Source organism: Mytilus galloprovincialis, unplaced genomic scaffold, assembly GCF_965363235.1.
Source record: "Mytilus galloprovincialis unplaced genomic scaffold, xbMytGall1.hap1.1 HAP1_SCAFFOLD_57, whole genome shotgun sequence".
Taxonomy (NCBI): domain Eukaryota; kingdom Metazoa; phylum Mollusca; class Bivalvia; order Mytilida; family Mytilidae; genus Mytilus; species Mytilus galloprovincialis.
The window spans coordinates 1,170-25,046 of record NW_027468000.1 but is presented as its reverse complement, the minus strand read 5'-3'; the positions used below and the strand labels follow the sequence as shown (position 1 = coordinate 25,046).

Sequence of the window (23,877 nt, the reverse complement as noted above, 5' to 3'; positions counted from 1 at the left end):
CATCATATAAATATCAGGCATTAATGATATGTGTCGTAATGACCATTAGAGGGGTTACGGAGGACCTAATGTCCAAAATACGCGTGAAAATTAAGAAATAGCCAATCTTGAATAATGAAATGGAATGGACTGGTGCGACCATTTAGTCTCTACTTATAGATATACATTATACTTCATTCGAAAGCTTATTAAGAGTTGAACAAAAGGTATATAGTCGATATTTTCAGCAACGCATATTAGAGGAGTAACGAAGGAACTAAACATCGAAATACGCTTGAACATGAAGAAATAGCTTATTTTGAATAACGGTATGGACTGCTGAAAACCGTTAGCCCCTAATCTTGGCAAAATTAATACACGGAATTAAAACTTATTGATAGAGGAATTATATAATTAATTTAGTTTAAAATATATGTTCCGTACTGACAATTAGAGTGGTTTCGGAGTACCTAAATGCCAAAATACGCGTGAAAATGTAGAAATCGCCAATTTTGAAAAATGAAATGGATTTTTTGAATAATGAAATGGACTGTTGCGAGACTTTAGCCCCTAATTATAGAAATACCTTCAACCACAATCGAAAGCGTATTAAGAGAGAAACAAAATATATATAGTTGATAAGTTCCGCAACGCATATTAGAAGAGTAACGAAGGACCTAAACATCGAAATACGCTTGAACATGAAAAAATAGTTTATTTTGAAAAATGGAAAGGACTGGTGCAAGCCATTAGCCCTTAATCAAGTCAAAATTTATACACCAAATTAAAGCTTATTGGTAGAGGAATAAGCGGAGTATAAACGATATGTGCGACAATGGCCATAAAAAAATCAAGAAATAGCCAATTTTGAATACGAAATGGATATTGATTTATGCAATGGACTGCTGCCACCCTTTAGCCCTTAATTATAGATATACCTTATACCTCATTTGAAAGCTTATTAAGAGAGGCAAGAAAAATATATAGTCGATATGTTTTGCAACACATATTAATGGAATGGACTGGTGCGACCGTTTAGTCCCTACTTATAGATATACATTATACTTCATTCGAAAGCTTATTAAGAGATGAACAAAAGGTATATAGTCGATGTTTTCAGCAACGCATATTAGAGGAGTAACGAAGGAACTAAACATCGGAATACGCTTGAACATTAAGAAATAGCTTATTTTGAATAACGGAATGGAATGTTGCAAGCCGTTAGCCCCTTATCAAGGAATAATTAATACAACAAATTAAAGCTTATTGATAGAGGAATAAAATGAGTATTAATGATATGTGCCGTAATGACCATTAGAGGAGTTACGGAGGACCTAATGTCACAAATACGCGTGCAAATTAGGAAATTGCCAATCTTGAATTATGAAATGGATATTTTGAATAATGGAATGGACTTTGCGAGACTTTAGTCCCTAATCATAAATATACATTATAATATATTCGAAAGCTTATTTAGAGATGAACAAAAGGTATATAGTCGATATGTTCAGCAACGCATATTAGAGGAGTAACGAAGTAATTAAACATCAAAATACGTTTGAACATTAAGAAATAGCTTATTTTGAATAACGGAATGGACTGCTGTAAGCCGTTAGCCCCTTATTTTGGCAAAATTAATACACGGAATTGAAGCCTATTGATAGAGGAATAAATTTAGTTTAAATAATATGTGCCGTACTGACCATTAGAGTGGTTACGGAGTACCTAAATGCCAAAATAGTCGTGAAAATGTAGAAATCGCCAATTTTGAATAATGAAATGGATATTTTGAATAATGGAATGGACTGTTGCGAGACTTTAGTCCCTTATTATAGAAATACCTTCAACCACAATCGAAAGCTTATTAAGAGAGAAACAAAATATATATAGTTGATAAGTTCCGCAACGCATATTAGAAGAGTAACGAAGGACATAAACATCGAAATACGCTTGAACATAAAAAAATAGTTTATTTTGATATAATGGAAAGGACTGCTGCAAGTCATTATCCCTTAATCAATGCAAAATTTATACACCAAATTAAAGCTTATTGGTAGAGGAATAAGCGGAGTATAAACGATATGTGCGACAATGGCCATAAGAAAATCAAGAAATAGCCAATCTTGAATATGAAATGGATATTGATTTATGGGATGGACTGCTGCCACCAATTAGCCTGAAGTATAGATATACCTTATACCTCATGCGAAAGCTTATTAAGAGAGGAAAGAAAGATATATAGTCGATATGTTCTGCAACACATATTAGAGGTGTAACGAAGGATCTCAACATCGAAATACGCTTGAACATTAAGAAATAGATTATTTTGAATAATGAAATGGATTGCTGCAAGCCCTCAGACTGTAATCAATGCAGCAAGTATACACCAAATTAAAGCTTATTGATAAAACAATTAACTGATTATAAACGATATGTTCTGCAATGCATATTAGAGGAGTAACGAAGGAACTAAACATCGGAATACGCTTGAACATGAAGAAATAGCTTATTTTGAATAACGGAATGGACTGCTGCAAGCCGTTAGTCCCTTATCAAGGAAAAATTAATGCAACAAATTAAAGCTTTTTGATAGAGGAATAACATGAGTATCAATGATATGTGCCGTAATGACCATTAGAGGGGTTACGGAGGACCTAATGTCCAAAATACGCGTGAAAATTAAGAAATAGCCAATCTTGAATTATGAAATGGATATTTTGAATAATGGAATGGACTGTTGCGAGACTTTGGTCCCTAATCCTAGATATACATTATACTCCATTCGAAAACCTATTAAGAGATGAACAAAAGGTATATAGTCGATATTTTCAGCAACGCATATTAGAGGAGTAACGAAGGAATTAAACAGCGAAATACGCTTGAACATTAAAAAATAGCTTATTTTGAATAACGGAATGGACTGCTGAAAGCCGTTTGCCCCTAATTTCGGCAAAATTGATACACGGAATTAAAGCTTGATGATAGAGGAATTAATTTAGTTTAAACTGTATGTGCCGTACTGACAATTAGAGTGGTTACGGAGTACCTAAATGACAAAATACGCGTGAAAATGTAGAAATCGCCAATTTGAATAATGAAATGGATATCTTGAATTATGGAATGGACTGTTGCAAGACTTTAGTCCCTAATTATAGAAATACCTTCAACCACATTCGAAAGCTTATAAAGAGAGAAACAAAATATATACAGTTGATGAGTTCCGCAACGTATATTAGAAGAGTAACGAAGGACCTAAACATCGAAATACGCTTGAACATAAAAAAAAATAGCTTTTTTTGAATAACGGAATGGACTGTTGCAAGCCGTTAGCCTATAATCAAGGCAAAATAAATACACCAAATTAGAACTTATTGGTAATGGAATAAACTGAGTATAAACTATATGTGCAGCATTGACTATTAAAGGGGTTGTGGGGGACCTAAATGCTAAAATACGCCTGAAAATTAAGACAAATAAGAAATCTTAAATAACAAAATGAATGATTGCAATAATGGAACGGACTGGTGCGATCTTTTAGCTCTAATTATAGATATACATTATATCTCATTCGAAAGCTTTTTAGCAGAGGAACAAAAGGTATACAGTCGATATATTCCGTATCGCATATTCGAGGAATAAAGAAGGAACTTTACCTCGAAATACGCTTGAACATTGAGAAATAGCTTATTTAGAATAACGGAATAGATTGCTATAAGCAGTCAGAGCCTATTCAAGGCAAAAAAAAAATACCCCAAATTAAAGATAATTGATAATTGAATAAACTGAGGATAAACGATATGTGCAGCAATGACCATTACAGGGGTTATGGAGGACCTAAATGCCAAAATATGCTTGAAAACTAAGAATTAGCGAATTTTGTATAATGAATGGATATTTTAAATAATGAAATACACTGCTGCGACCATTTAGTACCTTATGATAGATATACCTTATTTCTCATTCGAAAGCTTATTAAGAAAGGAAAAAAAAATATATAGTGGATATGTTCTGCAACGTATATAAGAGGAATAACGAAGAACCTTAAAACGGCAAAATACGTTTGAACATTAAGAAATAGCTTATTTTGAATAATGGAATGGACTGCTGCAAGCCGTTAGCCCCTTATCAAGGCAAAGTTAATACACCAAATTAAAGCTTATTGATAGAGGAATAAATTTAGTTTAAACAATATGTGCTGTAATAACCATTAGAGAGGTTACGGAGGACCTAATTTCAAAAATACGCGTGAAAATTAAGAAATAGCCAATCTTGATTAACGAAATGGATATTTTGAATAATGGAATGGACTGGTGCAACCCTTTAGTCCCTTATTATAGATATACATTATACTTCATTTAAAAGCTTATGAAGAGATGAAAAAAAAATATATAGTAGATATGTTCAGTAACGCATATTAGAGGAGTAACGAAGGAATTAAACATCGAAATACGCTTGAACATTAAGAAATAGCTTATTTTGAATAACGGAATGAACTGCTGCAAGCCGTTAGTCCCTAATGTAGGCAAAACTAATACACTAAATTAAAGCTTATTGATAGATGAATAATTTTAGTTGAAACGATATGTGCCGTATTGACCATAAGGGGTTACGGAGTACCTAAATGCCAAAATACGCGTGAAAATTTAGAAATAGCCAATTTTGAACAATAAAATGAATATTTTGAATAATGGAATGGACTGTTGCGAGACTTTAGCCCCTAATTATAGATATACCTTCAACCTCATTCGACAGCTTATTAAGAGAGAAACAAAATATATATAGTTGATAAGTTCCGCAACGCATTTTAGAAGAGTAACGAAGGACCTAAACATCGAAATACACTTGATTTATGGAATGGACTGCTGCCACCATTTAGCCCCTAATTATTGATATACCTTATACCTCATTTGAAAGCTTATTAAGAGAGGAAAACAAGATAAATAGTCGATATGTTCAGCAACACATATTAGAGGAGTAATGAAGGATCTAAACATCGAAATACGCTCGAACATTAAGAAATAGCTTATTTTAGATAATGAAATGGACTGATGCAAGGCCTAGGCCTTTAATCAAGGCAAACTGTATACAAATTAAAGCTTATTGATAGAGGAATAAACTGAGGATAAACGATATGTTCTGCAACGCATATTAGAGGAGTACAGAAGGAACAAAACATCGAAATACGTTTGAACATTAAGAAATAGCTTATTTTGAATAACGGAATGGATTGTTGCAAGCCGTTTGCCCCTAATCAAGACAAAATTAATACACCAAATGAGAGCTTATTGGTAATGGAATAAACTGAGTATAAACGATATGTGCAGCATTGACTATTAGAGGGGTTACGGAGGACCTAAATGCCAAAATACGCGTGAAAATTAAGAAAAATAAGAAATTTTGAATAATGAAATGAATAATTTGAAAAATGGAATGAACTGCTGCGACCTTTTAGCTCTAATTATAGATATACCCTATATCTCATTCGAAAGCTTTTTAACAGAGGAACAAAAGGTATACAGTCGATATAGTCCGCAACGCATATAAGAGGAATCCTGAAATTACTCCCAACACTTGAAACTTTAGTTATAAAATCAAAATCATTGTCTCTAATTTCACAAAATCGACATCGTTGAAACACGGACCGCGAAGAGGACCCCAAAATGAACTGGTTTGGAAACAGAAATGTTCATATTACTGCTTGCTCAACGTGGAATTGGGGTAACAGGACAAGTACAAAAAAGCAAACATTTATTTGTATGTACCTGTTATTTATACAATAGTTGGCTAATTGCAGGATTCATTTTTATACCCCACGCAACGAAGTTGCGGATGGTATAATGTTTTTGACCCGTCCGTCCGTCCGTCAGTCCATCAGTCCGTCCGTCGGTCCTGTTTCTTGTCATCGCAACTCCTCTCAAACCAAACAACAGAATGTCATGAAACCTTTTTAGATGAAAAGGGCATATTATGTAGTTGTGCATATCGTCAGGAAATTACGATTCAACTTTTTTCTAGGAGTTACGCCCCTTTGAACTTATTTGCTTCAATGTACTACTGCAACAGTTTGTCATCGCAACTCCTCTAAAACTACACTACAGAATTTCATGAAACCTTTTTAGATAATAAGGACATACTATTAGATGTGCAGATCGTCAGGAAATTACGATTCAATTTTTTTTCTAGGAGTTACGCCCCTTTGAACTTATTTACTTAAATGTACTACTGCAACAGTTTGTCATCGCAATTCCTCTGAAACTACACAACAGAATTTCATGAAACCTTTTTAGATAATAAGTACATACTATGTAGATGTGCATATCGACAGGAAATTGTGATTCAATTTTTTTTATAGGAGTTAGGCCTCTTTGAATTTTTTTGCTTTAAGGTACTACTTCAACAATTTGTCATCTCAACTCCTCTGAAACCACACAACAAAATTTCATGAAACTTTGTAGATAATAAGGACATACTACGTAGATGTGCATAATGACAGGAAATTACGATTCATTTTTTTTCTAGGAGTTAGGCCCCTTTGAACTTATTTGTTTCAATGTACTTCTGCAACAGTTTGTCATCTCAACTCCTCTGAAACCACACAACAGTATTTCATGAAATTTTGTAGATAATAAGGACATACTACCTTTTGACACAACAGCCGACAGTTTATTTTTGTGTTGATTTAGATGTAAATGTGAAAATAAAAGAAGATAAAAGATAGACGTTTTGCAATATAATATTTTGATATGAGCGTCACTGATGAGTCTTATGTAGACGAAACGCGCGTCTGGCGTACAAAATTATAATCCTGGTACCTTTGATAACTATTGCTACATTTTTGTTGATAAACAAACGCCACTCCGTCAATCACGCTCGTCGTTGGGAGATGTCCGACGTGGAGCGATTTTGCTTTTTATAATTATTTTCTCATCCGTTAATTCACTGACCAATTCAGATTCACAGTCACTGTCATATGACGATTCCGTAGTTGAATCGGGAATGTCATTGTACACACGAGTTATCGGACTAAACTGGTCACCCGCTGATTGATACTTCGGCACACGATAACAGTGAAACAACAGCAGGGGTCCAGTTTATTCTCTGACTTTATCGTTGCTAAATAACTAACGGAAGTCTTCGGGAGCATTCGAATCAAATATATAGGGCCTCTAATGGGAATCCAGCAATCGAAATCCATTGACCTTGTTGTGTTGCACGACTTCTTAATCCGGTGAAAGGCTTTCAAACTATTATTTAATTAAACAGTTTAGCTACAGAATGGCAGTTTCGATTTTGTGGCCGTTATTATTTGAGTAAGGTTCATTTAATTGAACTGAGGGAAAGTTCCTTTCTTGTCATTATCGGCGATGGGGGTAACTGACCAGTTTAACGTTTCTTTACGAAAAAATCACTTTATACATGCACACAGACATGCTAATTAGTTTGTAATAACAACTCACAAGTTCATTAAACCTCAAATACCTTCGGGGATACTCTGCCACCCTGTGTTTGTTTAATTAAATCATGCAAATAATTAATTATATTTTATTGTTTTGATTGGTATTGATCGATTTTGACAGGTAATTTTTAGATACAAATTTACTAACGAGCCTTCAAAAAGCGTTCGGAATTCGGTGTTGACAGGGTTCGGTTTTTTCAGGTTAGATTAACGTTAATTAATAGGGAAATTGTGTGGGACTTTGAAAATTGTTCGGTTTAAACTGAAATTCAGGGTTCGGTTTACCTAGGTTTCACTGTATGTAGATGTGCATATTGACAGGAAATTATTAGTCATTATTTTTTCTTATACAATTTTTTTTTCTTACACTTATTCAATTTCTCCAGTGACAATGTGGGGACGTGGGGTATGTGAGCGTGCTCACTAAGGTTCTTTAATTTTATATGCTAAGACTTCATAAAGTTATCCTTAAAGTGAAAATGTCCTTAAGACCTTAGTAGTACTCCTAAAGTTGGGACCACCATTAGGACATCTCTTAAAATAAGATCGTTTCAATAACATGGCTAAGAGCAAAAAAATCTCCTACGATGGTCTTGGGACATGTCTTAGTCCTAAGACACCTTCGATGACACGACCCCAGGTCACTACAATTTAATTTATTTATCTACAATGTACGCTTGCGTTAAACAATGGAAATTAACACTGTATATTATAATTCTGTTGACTGGTAAAGAAGAATTTTACAAGCCTGTCGAAAGAAATTGTACAAGCCAATTCCGTAGAAATTATTGTATAGCGTGAAGATTGTATGTTTTTCTTGTATATGTTTCGACATTTTACAGATCGTTTTCAAAACTCCATTTCATTACTCTGTAATATTTTCCACTGAACATACACAAAACACATTTAAGGATAATTATATAAAAACCGCGCCCAATAGTCAATAGTGTCCTGGTTTTGATTCCAAAATATGTAGTCATACTTGAATGCAAATGTTTTAGCTCACCTGACACCAGGGTTAGGTGAATAATTCTCATCATTTGTCGTGCGTTAACTTTTACAAACATAAAAAAGAAAATGTGGTATGATTGCCATGCAATGAGACAACTCTCCACAAGAAACCAAAATGACACTGAAATTAACAACTTTAGGTCACCGTACGGCCTTCAACAATTAGCAAAGCCCATAACGCATAGTCAGCTAAGAAAGGCACCAAAATGACAATGTAAAAAAAATGAAACACTTAAACAAAAGACACCGGTACGTCTAAACACCGCTCAGGACGTCCTGAGTGCACGCAGGACATACAAACTGCACTCAGGACATGAAATATATGTTTTAGTGTGTTGTGAAGGTATGCATTCGATAGATAATATAACTCTTCATCTAATAATTTTTGTTTTGATAAAATCATTTTAACATTTTAACATTTAAGGAGTTATCGAAGTTTTCATCGGCCGTTTTTGTGAAATATGTCAGGCATGACCTAGGATTATATATATTGAATACCAATTATCAGGTTTATTTTGCCTAGCCAGTCAAGGTCGTTAAAAACTTCCATTTGTTGTTGTTAATTAGGTCATTTGGTCTTTAATAGTTAGGAGTTATTAGTGATGGTACTAACCGCATACAAGTAAGCTTGGCAAACAAACAAAATAAGATGTCTTTTGAAATATCAAAAAACAATGAAGATATATTGTTTTAGAAAAAACCCGCTAAATAAACATTTTTCTTTTTGTTTGTAATAATTGAAGACAGTCGAGAAATATGAGAAATCTACATATATAGTTTGGAAATTTTAATTCAATAGACCACTTTCGAGTTCATCCGTCACCGGAAAAAAACTCGTCAATTATACGCGCCTTTATGACGTCATTTACCAGATAGAGGGGATCGCCTGTATCCCTGCACTATTAACGTTCATCAAGCGTCTTAGTGATCGTCATTATGCAGGATAAACTAGAAATAATGCTTGTTATATAGGTACTTAATGACAATTCCGAATGACAGTAGTGCTGATTGTCAATTTTGAGAATTCAATTTGCCGAATAATTCGTACAATATAGAAGTATAGTTTTCCAACCACTCGTTCAATATTGGAATGGAAGTGACGACGCCCCTAAACGCACAAATGACGTTCACTAAAACTAGATTTTTTGACGGAAATGCATCGAACTCGAAAGTTGTCTATTCATTTAATTTCATTAACTTAATAGAAACAAAACATATCATTATTTAATATTTTATTTGTATGGATTTTCGTACACTATATTTTATTTCAATTTCGTGCGATGAAAATTTTAGTTTTATTCTTGCTTCAAAATTAGGAATTTTTATTATTAGATGTATTAACGACTAACTTCTTTCGATGACAGAAACCAACCCGCGTCAGCATACACTCCAAAATTCATTTTTGATGGGGGAGTGTTATGACGACAAACGCTCGAGAGCTGTAACCGAGGTGTTGAATAATGGACATTCATTTAACTGTCTCACGACTTTGGTACTGATTATGCTACCTGCATCGTTATTACTACGTCAGAAACTCGTAGACTAGTACGCCATCATCGTTGTTAGCGGGCTATCAAGCTAACCAACCTGGGCCTGAAAGTAGCCGTTGTGAAGTACAAAAGAAACATCAAAAGAGTAAACAAACCAAAAATAGCTCAGCATAACCAAGATGGCCGTGCACCAAAATAGCGGCCTTCAACCTGTTGCTGATTACCAAGGATTTGTATAGTAAGTCTTACTATACAAATCCTTGTGATACCAACTGCAGAAAATATCTAAAGCTCACCAATTGCCCGCGGGATGTATATCCAGTCAATGTCGTTAAACACTTCCATCATCATCATGTTAAAGCACGTACAACAAGATCAAAGCCACAAACATGATAAGCAGAAAAAAAGCATTATTATAGTCCATTTGCCAATTCCCGACCCTGTAATTAGATACCTTTTTTTTAGTTGTCTCCATTATGAGGGACATTCATTTTTTTTTATTACAATGGAGAGCTAGCAGGAACAGCAAATTTACCTGTGCGTAATCTTAGATTTTGAAATCTTTTAATTACATTAATTTGTTGTTTAGATACATACTTACGACATCAGAAATTATTGTTAAAAACTTCCAAGTGCTCCACGAAACCTCTTTCTAAATTATTAACATCTACTTTATCAGCAATCAAAAATGGGCTTCAAAGTTATTGTGAAACTGCCTATTCTAGAGGTGGCGTGAATCAGATGTGGATACTTAAAAATTCCAAAGATCTTTTAGAGTACATACAATCTAACTCTCTTTCATCTTGTAACAGTGTTAAAACATTTGGCTTTTCTACTCTTTACACAAGTATTCCATATTCCAAACTAAAAGACGAAAGAGTTGGTATTACTTTGCTTCATAAAAAAGAATGGCCAACGTAGATACAAGTATCTTGTCTTAGGGAGGGATAAATCATACTTTGTAAAGAATCACTCTGATTCAGACAAAAAATTCTCTGAAACCGATATTATCAAGATGCTTGATTTCTTGATTGACAACATATTTGTAACGTTTGGAGGACGTGTTTTTCAACAGACTGTCGGCATCCCAATGGGAACAAACTGTGTCCCTCTACTTGCCGACTTGTTTCTTTATTATTATGAAGCTGACTTCATGCAGGAACTTCTTAGGAAGAAAGATAAGAAGTTAGCAATATCCTTTAACTCTACTTTCCGCTATATAGATGACGTTCTTTCACTAAACAATTCAAAATTTGGTGACTATGTGGAACGCATCTATCCCATCAAATTGGAGATAAAGGATACTACAGATACAGTTAAGTCGGCTTCATATCTTGACTTACATCTAGAAATTGACAATGAGGGTCGGTTGAAAACAAAACTTTACGACAAAAGAGATGATTTCAGCTTTCCAATTGTGAACTTTCCATTTCTAAGTAGCAACATTCCAGCAGCACCTGCATACGGGGTATATATCTCCCAATTGAAACGATATTCCCGTGCTTGCATTTCCTATCATGATTTTCTTGATAGAGGGTTACTGCTCACAAGGAAGCTATTAAACCAAGAGTTCCAAATGGTGAAGTTGAAATCATCCCTTCGTAAATTTTACGGACGCCATCACGAGTTGGTTGACCGTTATGGAATAACCCTTTCATGAATGTGACCTACCGAATTAGACTATTTACCGGATTTGTAATCACATAAGCAACACAACGGGTGCCACATGTGGAGCAGGATCTGCTTACCCTTCCGGAGCACCTGAGATCACCCCTAGTTTTTGGTGGGGTTCGTGTTGTTTATTCTTTAGTTTTCTATGTTGTGTCATGTGTACTATTGGTTTTCTGTTTGTCTTTTTCATTTTTAGCCATGGCGTTGTCAGTTTGTTTTAGATTGATGAGTTTGACTGTCCCTTTGGTATCTTTCGTCCCTCTTGTTGTTTAGATAAATACTTACGACATCAGAAATTATTTTTCATACAAAATTAGTTTAACCGCCGATACATCATTTTCAATCCATCATACTTTGCATTGGCAAAAGCCAAATTGTCCGGTATGGAACCAGTCTCAGATTAACAAAGGGAAGTAATTTGTTTAAAAAGTTTGTAATAACAGAATCAAATCGGACCAAACATTTTGCCTTATTTTGCATTAGAAATGCACAGAAGACTAAGTTGATGATATACATGCATTGGTTTAAGAATGGGATAAACATTACTTTTAACAGTGACTCACTTTAAATATTGGTTTTATCGTGCAAAAAACCAAAAAAGAAGACAATTTTCATTCCAAATGTAATTAAGATTAATTGTATCGATGTATACCACCAGGACCAGTGCATCTATCCATTTTCAATGATTTTAATCTGAGGAATCTGCTCTAATTTCTGCATGATGACATTTTCAACCTTTCAAGCAACTGTGAAGTGCTGCAATATATTTTTAAGCAGCACATAAACAGTTATTAGAGAGGTACTTTCAGCTGAAACGAGAAAATATATTAGTTTTGAAAAAACACTTTATACACTAAATAAAACATTTCAGTATCTCTTTTTATAAATTTTTTTTAGTGTTATAATATTTTTTTTGAATTTTACATTTGTTAGAGATACATGAAGTACCGATACCTTATCCCGGCCTCGTGTTTCTTGTTTGTACACCTGATTTCTCTCACAGTCTATTAAAAAATAAACAGGGACTTAATTTAAAGTCAGTCCGGAGATTTAAAAAAAAAATATGTGTTCCAGGGTTCACGTTCCCCTTTTCTTGCCCACTCTTCATGTTCTTTGTATGTACTTCATGTCCAGGTAAATGAAATGTGAGGTGAATATCAACTAAGGTGTGATCAAGTATAAAAAATCAAATGACACTCTCTCTAAAAGAACAGATATTATGAAACCATATAACATTTTAGTTCCAGGAAAATATCTTAAGAAGGTGGAAATAAAATTATGTTATGTTTGTTCCAAAGAACTTATTACCATTCAAAGACTTGTTCCAGGGGGAACAAGTATTATGGGAACAACAATCATGTTCACACCACTATGAGAATAAAAAGTTTTCTGGCTTTTGGCTTCAGTTGGAAAAGTTTTAAGATCTGTCATACACTAGATGTGTAAAAGTTAAATGCATTTTGTGTTTCAGAAAGATAATTTCTACAGAGGCGGATTCAGCCATATACATTATTAGATAAAGAACTTGTGTTATGATGAATCTTGAAAAATAAGTGATGAAAACTGCATTAATATGACCTCAATTGGAGATATAACCCAGAGCCCAGAGGTGGATTTAAGGGGGAGCAGGGTGTTATTTCTGAACAATTGGTGGAATATAAAGGGAACACAGACAGATCAACCCATTTTAAAAAGGGGTTCCTAACCCGGGACAAAAAGGGGGGATTATATAGGGAACACAAAATCTTACCGCTTTTGAATCCGCCACTGTGGAATCACTGAAGAATGACTAGAGAGGGCCCCTACTTTATGAAAATTTCTAGATCAAACCGGGTCTGTGATACATTTAAATCTAAATAAGCTATTGTTATTTATTACATTAAGTAGGTCAACAGCTCATCTAGCTAATAAATATATTGTTGTGCCTTTTTATGTATATGGCTCGTTGTAGATTAACATCTAAGAAATAGTTAAATTCATGTTTATGATTTGTGTCATTATTGTTTCATTATTGTAACAATTATAAAAATCATTGTAATAACGTATTTAAGCACGTGAGATTCATTGCTATAAAAAAAAAACAGCTTACGCCCGACGTCTTCTGTGGAAGTTTTATGCAATAATCATAAATAGTTTCTGAGGAAGTTTTAAGCAATAACCATTTATTGTTTTTGAGACACGGCGGGACATGTGAACCCCCCCCTTCCCACCCTGTTTTATTTTACAAATATCACTAAAATAAAATTTTGAATCAAACCAAAAAGTATACAGATCTTTAGATTAATATAACAAAGAAGTGTGTAAAGTTTTAAGCAATAATCATAAATCGTTTTTGAGATACGTCGCGACATGTAAAAAAACCCTCCCCCTTTTAACAAAATACTCAAAAACTCAAAAAGGAAATTTTGAATCATCACCAAAAAATATACAGATATTAAGATTAATATAACTAAGAAGTGTGTAAAGTTTTAAGCAATAATCAAGAAACGTTTTTGAGATACGGTGCGACATGTGAAAAAAAGCACACCCCTGTTTTAGTTACAAAGTGCCGTAACTCAAAAAGTTTAAATCTTATTTTCACCAAAAAGTATACAGATCATTTGACCATCATAAGAAACAACTATATTAAGTTTCATGAAATTTGGATAAGTCGTTCTTAAGTTACGGTGCGACATGTTTACGCCGGACAGACGGACAGACGGACGAACAGACGGACGGACACCAGACATTTGTATACCATAATACGTCCCGTCAAAATTTTGACGGGCGTATAAAAAAACCTTTTAATGAGGCGTATATCGGTTTATTAAATATATCTTTTTAAACTAAGAAAGTTGGTTTTACTTAATTTAAACAAAACATTAAGGTATCTTACACTTTATCTATTTCATAAATAAAAAGCAATATATATATATAATTATATATCGTTACAGTTTATGTATAGAGGGGAAATGCATACTTAAACCCCGTGCCTACTTTGGTGTTTGTACACCTGATTTCTCTAATATGACCTCAATTGGAGATATAACCCAGAGCCCAGAGGTAGATTTAAGGGGGTGCAGGGAACTATTTCTGAAAAATTGGTTGAATATAAAGGGATAACAGGCGGATCAAGCCATTTTAAAAAGGGGTTCCTAACCCAGGACAAAAAAGGGGGGATTATATAGGGAACACACAATCTTACCGCTTTTGAATCCGCCACTGTGGAATCACTGAATAATGACTAGAGAGGGCCCCTACTTTATGAAAATTTCTAGATCCGCAAGTGTCTGTGATAAATTTAAATCTAAATAAGCTATTGTTATTTATTACGTTAAGTAGGTCAACAGCTCATCTAGCTAATAAATATATTGTTTTGCCTTTTTATGTATATGGCTCTGATCTGGTTGTAGATTAACATCTAAGAAATAGTTAAATTCATGTTTATGATTTGTGTCATTATTGTTTCATTATTGTAACAACTATAAAAATCATTGTAATAACGTAATTAATCACGTGAGATTCATTGCTATAAAAAAAAAACTTTTAACGAGGCGTATATCGGTTTATTAAATATATCTTTTTAAACTAAGAAAGTTGGTTTTACTTAATTTAAACAAAAAATTAAGGTATCTTACACTTTATCTATTTCATAAATAAAAAGCAATACATATATAAAAATATATCGTTACAGTTTATGTATAGAGGGAAATGCATACTTAAACCCCGTGCCTACTTTGGTGTTTGTACACCTGATTTCTCTAATATGACCTCAATTGGAGATATAACCCAGAGCCCAGAGGTAGATTTAAGGGGGCGCAGGGTTCTATTTCTGAAAAGTGGTTAAATATTAAGGGAACACAGGCGGATCAAACCATTTTTAAAAGGGGTTCCCAACCCAGGACAAAAAAGGGGGGATTATATAGGGAACACAAAATCTTACCGATTTTGAATCCACCACTGTGGAATCATTGAAAGTTGCCTAGAGAGGGCCCCTACTTTATGAAAATTTCTAGATCCGCCAGGGTCTGTGATAAATTTAAATGTAAATAAGCTATTGTTATTTATTACGTTAAGTAGGTCAAGAGCTCATCTAGCCAAAAATAACAACTAAATGCATTTAATACCTATCTATTATATCTATTATACTGACAATAAACAAATAATACAAATAAAATCCTATTTGGAATTTTCATACCTTGATAAACTCGTAATATAGTGTAAATCTCAAAATATATAACTTCCATTTTCTACAGACTGTACATGATATCAAATGTCCTTCACATAACATGTGACGTATTTAATCACGTGAGATTCATTGCTAGAAAAGAAAACCCTTTTAACGAGGCGTATATATCGGTTTATTAAATATATCTTTTTAACTAAGAAAGTTGGCTTTATATAATTTAACCAAAAATTAAGGTATTTTACACTTTATCTATTTCATAAATAAAAAGCAATATATATATCAGTTTAAATGAGAAATATATGATTAAAGACCGTGCACTCTTAAGTTATATGTTTGAAGCAAGCGCATAGGTCATCATATATACGTCTTGAAATTTCGAAGTGTCGGCATTTCACGAAAATAAACGCAATTGAGCTAATTTTTGGTGCATGTGGAAGATAATGTAAAAGCCTTTAAAAATGATACCGTAATTCAATGAACAAATAAGTTTTTCATAGAGAAATATATCGCTACAGTTTAAGTATGCAGGGAAATGCATAGTTAAACCCCGTGCCTACTTTGGTGGTCATTTTTACGCACGAAATGCTGACTTTTACGCCAATAATTGATATATATATATATATATATATATATATATATATATATATATATATATATATATATATATATATATATATATATATATAACAAGGTGTTTTTGTGAAGAACATTTTTAAGTCAGTTGTAAATGATTGATTGATTGTTGGTTGCTTAACGTCCAGTGGTAAATACTTCATGCATATTCAGGACGAGAACAAGTTCACAATAAATACTATAGGTAGGTCTTGAAATAATAGAGGCCATCTGAGATGATGGTCGGGGAAATTTGGACTGCCACTGGAAAATGAGGGTATATTGGATAGGGACAGGAATTTTGCCTTGCAACAGGTCACCTACGGATCTCAAAGAGTTGTTGCAAGGGTTCTTAACGTGAAAAGAGCGTTGTACTCTCTTTACACGAGACATCGGATTTAACGTCCCCAATCTGACCGGACGTGACTGCGAACTTAATACATCCCGTACAGCCAAACGGACGCCTCACTTCGGCAGGCGTTTTACTGCCGGTCGGAAGAAGACCAAGTGACCATATTTCTATTCCCCAGTCACCCTTGGGGGTCAGTTGATAAAGTGAAAGATTTTCTAAGCGAGAGTGTTTTTGATACATAATGCATATATATCGTTGCTCAGGTATGGCAATTTGGAACACATTAACTAATATATCTTTAGATAAATATGAAGTTGATTTGGTATAAAATGAAATAAAGGACAAAACAGAATAGAAAGAGATATAATTATCACTGAAGAGACATGTATTGTCGAAATGCGCATCTGGTGCAGTAAAATTGGTACCGTTAATGTTATTACTACCACTGGGTCGATGCCTCTGCTGGTGGACCGTTAGTCCCCGAGGGTATCACCAGCCACGTAGCCAGTACTTCGGTACTGGCATGAAAATACGGATTTTTTGTGTTATTAAAATTTGCTGTTACAAAATGTTAGAAATTATTATAAATTAAGGAATGTATCTCCCTCATGCATAGTTCTGATTTCTTTCAAGGATTTGACTATACTTTTTGGACCTTTTGGATTATAGCTCTTCATCTTTTATATTAGCTTTGGATTTCAAATATTTTGGCCACGAGCATCACTGAAGAGACATGTATTGTCGAAATGCGCATCTGGTGCAGTAAAATTGGTACCGTTAATGTTATTACTACCACTGGGTCGATGCCTCTGCTGATGGACTGTTAGTCCCAGAGGGTATCACCAGCCTAGTAGCCAGTACTTCGGTACTGGCATGAAAATACGGATTTTTTGTGTATTGAAATTTGCTGTTACAAATTGTTAGAAATTATTATAAATTAAGGAATGTATCTCCGTCATGCATAGCTCTGATTCCTTTCAAGGATTTGGCTATACTTTTTGGACCTTTTGGAGATTGTAGTGATGAAATCATAATCTTTCAGTCAGTTTAATTGAAGTCTGGAGCTGGCATGTCAGTTAACTGCTAGTAGTCTGTTGTTATTTATGTATTATTGTCATTTTGTTTATTTTCTTTGGTTACATCTTTTGACATCAGACTCGGACTTCTCTTGAACTGAATTTTAATGTGCGTATTGTTATGCGTTTACTTTTCTACATTGGTTAGAGGTATAGGGGAAGGGTTGAGATCTCACAAACATGTTTAACCCCGCCGCATTTTTGCGCCTGTCCCAAGTCAGGAGCCTCTGGCCTTTGTTAGTCTTGTATTATTTTAATTTTAGTTTCTTGTGTACAATTTGGAAATTAGTATGGCGTTCATTATCAATGAACTAGTATATATTTGTTTAGGGGCCAGCTGAAGGACGCCTCCGGGTGCGGGAATATCTCGCTACATTGAAGACCTGTTGGTGACCTTCTGCTGTTGTTTTTTTATTTGGTCGGGTTGTTGTCTCTTTGACACATTCCCCATTTCCATTCTCAATTTTACTCTTCATCTTTTATATAAGCTTTGGATTTCAAATATTTTGGCCACGAGCATCACTGAAGAGACATGTATTGTCGAAATGCGCATCTAGTGTAGTAAAATTGGTATCGTTAATGTTATTAATCATATTTCAATTATATCATTAAACTTAAAGTGTTCAATTTCTTCTGCAGGTACTATTCCTATGCCAATCAAGAAATTCCTAACAACGGGTGGTAAGATATTATTTGTGAAGTGTTTGCATTCTAATAGAAGTATATTAGTGTATTAAATCAAATATACCGTTAAAATCAGTTCTCAATCTGTTTAGCTGCAATATAGTTGATAAAGTGAAAGATTTTCTAAGCGAGAGTGTTTTTGATACATATGAAGATATTAAAATAAGAAGATGTGGTATGATTGTCAAATGACAAAGATGTAAGCAACTACAAGTCACAGTAATATTTTCAATATATAGGACTTCTACAGAACTCAAAGTATATGATTCCGTCATAGGTACTAGTTTTATATATCTCTATTTGAGTATTTTTGATTACAGAAAATGTAGAACCTAATTTAAAATGAATGTTTTAACTTACGGGACTGTATTCTGTAATTTCGGTTTTTGGCGGTACAGATTTAGTGTCGTCTGCCTTTACATGTAGTTTAATGTCAGTGAAATAAAAGATTTTAAAACGAGTCTTCAATCTGTTAGCGCCGTACGCTCCCGATATTGGAAGGATTGAAGTCCATGATACTAGGCTCCTTAATTAAGTTCTGATCTAAGTGCGGATACCTTTTTATTATCATTTAGCTTTTTCTACTCAACATCGTCGCAATTTGTTGTCCTGTCGATAACTTTGTAATATTGCTAATGTATATCTATAATCCTTATAAGAGAACATCCAAGTCTGGAATATTGGCGAAGGTATATATTGCTAGAACTACGTGAGTAAAAATTTGTTTACAAAAAAGGAGTTGATTAGCAATTGTGTCTTATTTTGATTTTTCACAGAATTTGGCCTGGCTAAGGTTGATTTAGTTATAATCCTGGATTCCTCCACCAGTGTGCGCAAAGAAAATTACGACAAAATGAAACATTTCACAAAAGATCTCCTGGTTAATTCTGATATCGATGGCGGTAATGTACGTGTTGGAGCGGCTAGTTTTAGTATGAGAGGTTTCATAAATTTCCAGTTAAAAGATTATAGAACCAAAAATGGTGTATTTAATGCTATTGACAAAATCCAATATATAGTCGGCAGTACGAACACAGCTGATGCTATCCGTTTGATGCGAGTCGATATGTTCACAGCAGATAATGGGGATAGATCAGATGTGAAGAACATTGCTATAGTTATCACCGATGGTGTCTCTAATGTCAATGCAGAAACGACAATACCCGAGGCAGAGAAAGCTAGAGACGTTGGAATTCATATCTATGCCATTGGTATTGGTCTGTCTAATCTCACAGAGTTACATGGTATCGCTTCTGTACCAGCTAAAGATAATTCGTTAGATGTTCAGAGTTTTGATGAATTGAAAGGTCCTATGAAAATATTACCATCCAAAAACCCAGGTATGTCAAAACAAAGATTAAGGATTTCAAAATATATCAGGAGAGATTACACATGAAGATTTTAACAACTCTACCTGTATTTTGTGCATATAGTGTGGGATGTTGCACATAGAGTCCCAAGTGTTCATCATTTAGATTTTACATGCAATTTGTTTTCTTTCACTATAAAATTGTAAAAGAGGGACAAAAGATACCAAAGGGTCAGTCAAACTCATAAATCTAAAACAAACTGACAACGCAATGGCTAAAAATGAAAACAAACAACAGCACACACGACACAACATAGAAAACTCAAGAATAAACAACACGAACCCTACCAAAAAACTAGGGGTGATCTCAGGTGCTCCGTAAGGGTAAGCAGATCCTGCTCCACATGTGGCACCCGTCGTGTTGCTTATAGTAAATGGTTATGTTACAGATTTGTTATCAATATCGATCAAACAAAAAAAGAAATGTAACATGGTTTAATAGAAAATATTAGATTTAAAAATTCTAAACGCCTATATTATATATGCAATAAAAATATGCACTATTAACTCTCTCATTTCATTCTTCCGAAAATAAGGTTTTCCTAAACTAGATATCGTTGAAAATATCAAACATAGTATAGGTTGTGCGTTCGCTACAACATCGACTTTAACTAAACATGTTAAAAATAAAGATATACAAGCAGCCATACATAATGAACCAATATTTACAATACACAAGTAGATACGAAACGACAGGATTACATATAATATGCGTAAATGGTGTGGGAGGGTGGGGAAATTTATACCAAACTAACATAGTCCTTACTATCTTGTAACAAACGTCGCATTAGTCAAACACACCTCATATCTTCCTTATATACTGACTGCCAAAATCATCCTTGCAGAATGGAATTCAATGGGTATTAACCTATCTCATTAAAATATAAAAAGACTGTTATATATAAAACATAGGACATAATACATAATACCAAAAGCACAGAGAAAGCGTCTGGATTCAATGTGAAGTATTTTTTTCTATTGAATCGTTGATTTTTCTTATTTTTCAAATTTTTGTGACACCTGGTAGATTGATAAATCTATTCCCGTCTAGATATTATTTGGACTCGGTCTTTTCATCGATCACGACTGGAATCTCCTATGTTTCAGTAGTTGGTCTTTTAATTCTTTAATTCGTATTAAACATTGGACTTCAGTTTCAACTTTTCCCTACGAGCTTAGAAGAATTATTATATGACATTGTCCTAAGTTTGAGATAATTTTGTTAATTTAAAACAAATATTAATAATTCCTATTTTGCATTCATTTTGACTAACCAAATAAAACATGTCAATTCAAAATTGTTCAGAAATCAACTTGTACTAATGTCTTGATGTCAGCATAACATTTTGTTTTGGTTGATTGATAAAGGAATTCGTTATGTTTACCTAAAAAAAAAAAAAATGCAGGAGAAGAGAAATAACTAATACTTTGACAAATCAATTAAAAACTATCTACGTGGTACTTTTTTTTTTATAATGATTTCATTTACTGAATGCATATATATCGTTGCTCAGGTATGGTAATTTGATACATATTAACTAATATATCTTTAGATAAATAGGCAGTTGATTTAGAATAAAATGAAATAAAGTACTAAACAGAATAGAAAGAGATATAATTTAATCATATTTCAATTATATCATTAAACTTAAAGTGTTCAATTTCTTCTGCAGGTACTATTCCTATTCCAATCAAGAAATTCCTAACAACTGGTGGTAAGATATTTTTTGTGAAGTGTTTGCATTCTAATGGAAGTATATTAGTGTATTAAATCAAATATACCGTTAACATAAGTTCTCATTCTGTTTAGCTGCAATATAGTTGATAAAGTGACAGATTTTCTAAGCGAGAGTGTTTTTGATACGTATGAAAATATTAAAATAAGAAGATGTGGTATGATTGCTAAATGACAAAGATGTAAGCAACTACAAGTCGCCGTAATACTTTCAATATATAGGACTTCTATAGAACTCAAAGTTCATAATTCCGTCATAGGTACTAGTTTTATATACCTCTATTTGAGTATTTTTGGTTACAGAAAATGTAGAACCTAATTTAATTTGTATGTTTTAACTTACTGGACTGTATTCTGTAATTTCGATTTTTGACGGTACAGATTTAGTGTCGTCTGACTTTACATGTAGTTTTCAATGTCAGTGAAGTAAAAAGATTTAAAAACTAGTCTTCAATCTATTAGCGCTGTACGCCTCCGATATTGGAGGATTGAAGTTCATGAACTAGGCTACTTACTTAAGTTCTGAACTAAGTGCGGATACCTTTTTTTAATCATTTAGCTTTTTCTACTCAACATCGTCGCAATTTGTTGTCCTGTCGATAACTTTGTAATATTGCTGATGTATATATATATATATAATCCTTATAAGAGAAGGTCCAAGTTTGAAATATTGACGAAGGTATTTATTGCTAGAGTTGATTAGCAATTGTGTCTTATTTTGATTTTTCACAGAATTTGGTCTGGCTAAGGTTGATTTAGTTATAATCCTGGATTCCTCCACCAGTGTGCGCGAAGAAAATTACGACAAGATGAAACATTTCACAAAAGATCTCCTGGTTAATTCTGATATCGATGGCGGTAATGTACGTGTTGGAGCGGCTAGTTTTAGTATGAGAGGTTTCATAAATTTCCAGTTAAAAGATTATAGAACCAAAAATGATGTATTTAACGCTATTGACAAAATCCAATATATAGTCGGCAGTACGAACACAGCTGATGCTATCCGTTTGATGCGAGTCGATATGTTCACAGCAGATAATGGGGATAGACCAGATGTGAAGAACATTGCTATAATTATCACCGATGGTGTCTCTAATGTCAATGCAGAAACGACAATACTCGAGGCAGAGAAAGCTAGAGACGTTGGAATTCATATCTATGCCATTGGTATTGGTCTGTCTAATCTCACAGAGTTACATGGTATCGCTTCTGTACCAGCTAAAGATAATTCGTTAGATGTTCAGAGTTTTGATGAATTGAAAGGTCCTATGAAAATATTACCATCCAAAAGCTCAGGTATGTCAAAACAAAGATTAAGGATTTCAAAATATATCAGGAGAGATTACACATGAGGGTTTTAACAACTCTACCTGTACTTTGTATATATAGTGTGGGATGTTGCACATTGAGTCCCAAGTGTTCATCATTTAGATTTTACATGCAATTTGTTTTCTTTCACTATAAGATTTTAACCTTATAAAATGCTTTAGTTCAGGTTTTGATAAAATCATTCTTTAATAAATGAGGGGAGATTAGCTACATTCACACTGCGTTCTCTCAACGGATTGATTTACAAGAAGGACATAAGATTTTCACATTTGATATCAACCTTCTACTTCACCAAATTAATAAATGTTATTTTAATTTTCAGCTCAGTTGTCAACTACAATTTCTTACCTGGAAAGTACAACTAATGGTAAGTCTTTGTGGATATCATTGATCCTTGTTATCAGCATTATTCTAAACCGTGAATTATATTTAAAAGATTTCAAATTGAACCTGATATTTTCTGTCATCTAGGTTTATTTTTAGTTTCCTTTGACATACAAGTAACCAGGACTGTAGGCTTTTCTTTAACAATTGAAAATCGAGAACAGTTGACACACAAAATGCGATTGATTAACTAAAAAGATATAACCATTTCGCGTTTGATATTACATCATATTTGACAGACCATTTTACTTCACGAATTTCATTTATGTTATTCTACTTTTCAGCTTTGTTATCAAATACAACTTCTTTTGAGGAAAGTACAGCTGATGGTAAGTATTTGTAAATGAAAATGGATATTTTTTATCAGCAAAGTTCCAAACCATAAACTATATTCAAAGGCGTTTAAATTGAACCAAATTATTTTTCCGTCTGATCGGTTGTTCAAAAAGGCGGACGAAAGTTACAAGAGGGACAGTCAAACTCATAAATCGAAAATAAACTAACAACGCCATGGCTAAAAATGAAAAAAAGACAAACAGACAAACAATAGTACAGATGACA

The 23,877-nt window shown here is 33.7% G+C and overlaps 1 protein-coding gene and 1 long non-coding RNA gene across 2 annotated transcripts; one reads left to right on the top strand and one right to left on the bottom strand.

The window, feature by feature from the left end:
• Positions 1–12,215: 12,215 nt before the first annotated feature.
• Positions 12,216–16,364, bottom strand: LOC143060001 (uncharacterized). Its single transcript, XR_012973748.1, has 2 exons — positions 15,785–16,364; positions 12,216–12,416 (listed from the first exon to the last, which is right to left on the bottom strand). It is a non-coding gene; the product is annotated as an uncharacterized LOC143060001 (long non-coding RNA).
• A 1,178-nt stretch (positions 16,365–17,542) lies between these two features.
• Positions 17,543–23,645, top strand: LOC143060000 (matrilin-1-like; the record flags this gene model as incomplete). Its single annotated transcript, XM_076233521.1, has 7 exons — positions 17,543–17,561; positions 18,455–18,496; positions 19,276–19,839; positions 21,542–21,583; positions 22,336–22,899; positions 23,255–23,299; positions 23,601–23,645. Coding segments are annotated over exons 1-7 (1,321 nt in total), but the record flags the coding sequence as incomplete, so codon positions are not given.
• Between the last annotated feature and the right edge of the window lie 232 nt (positions 23,646–23,877).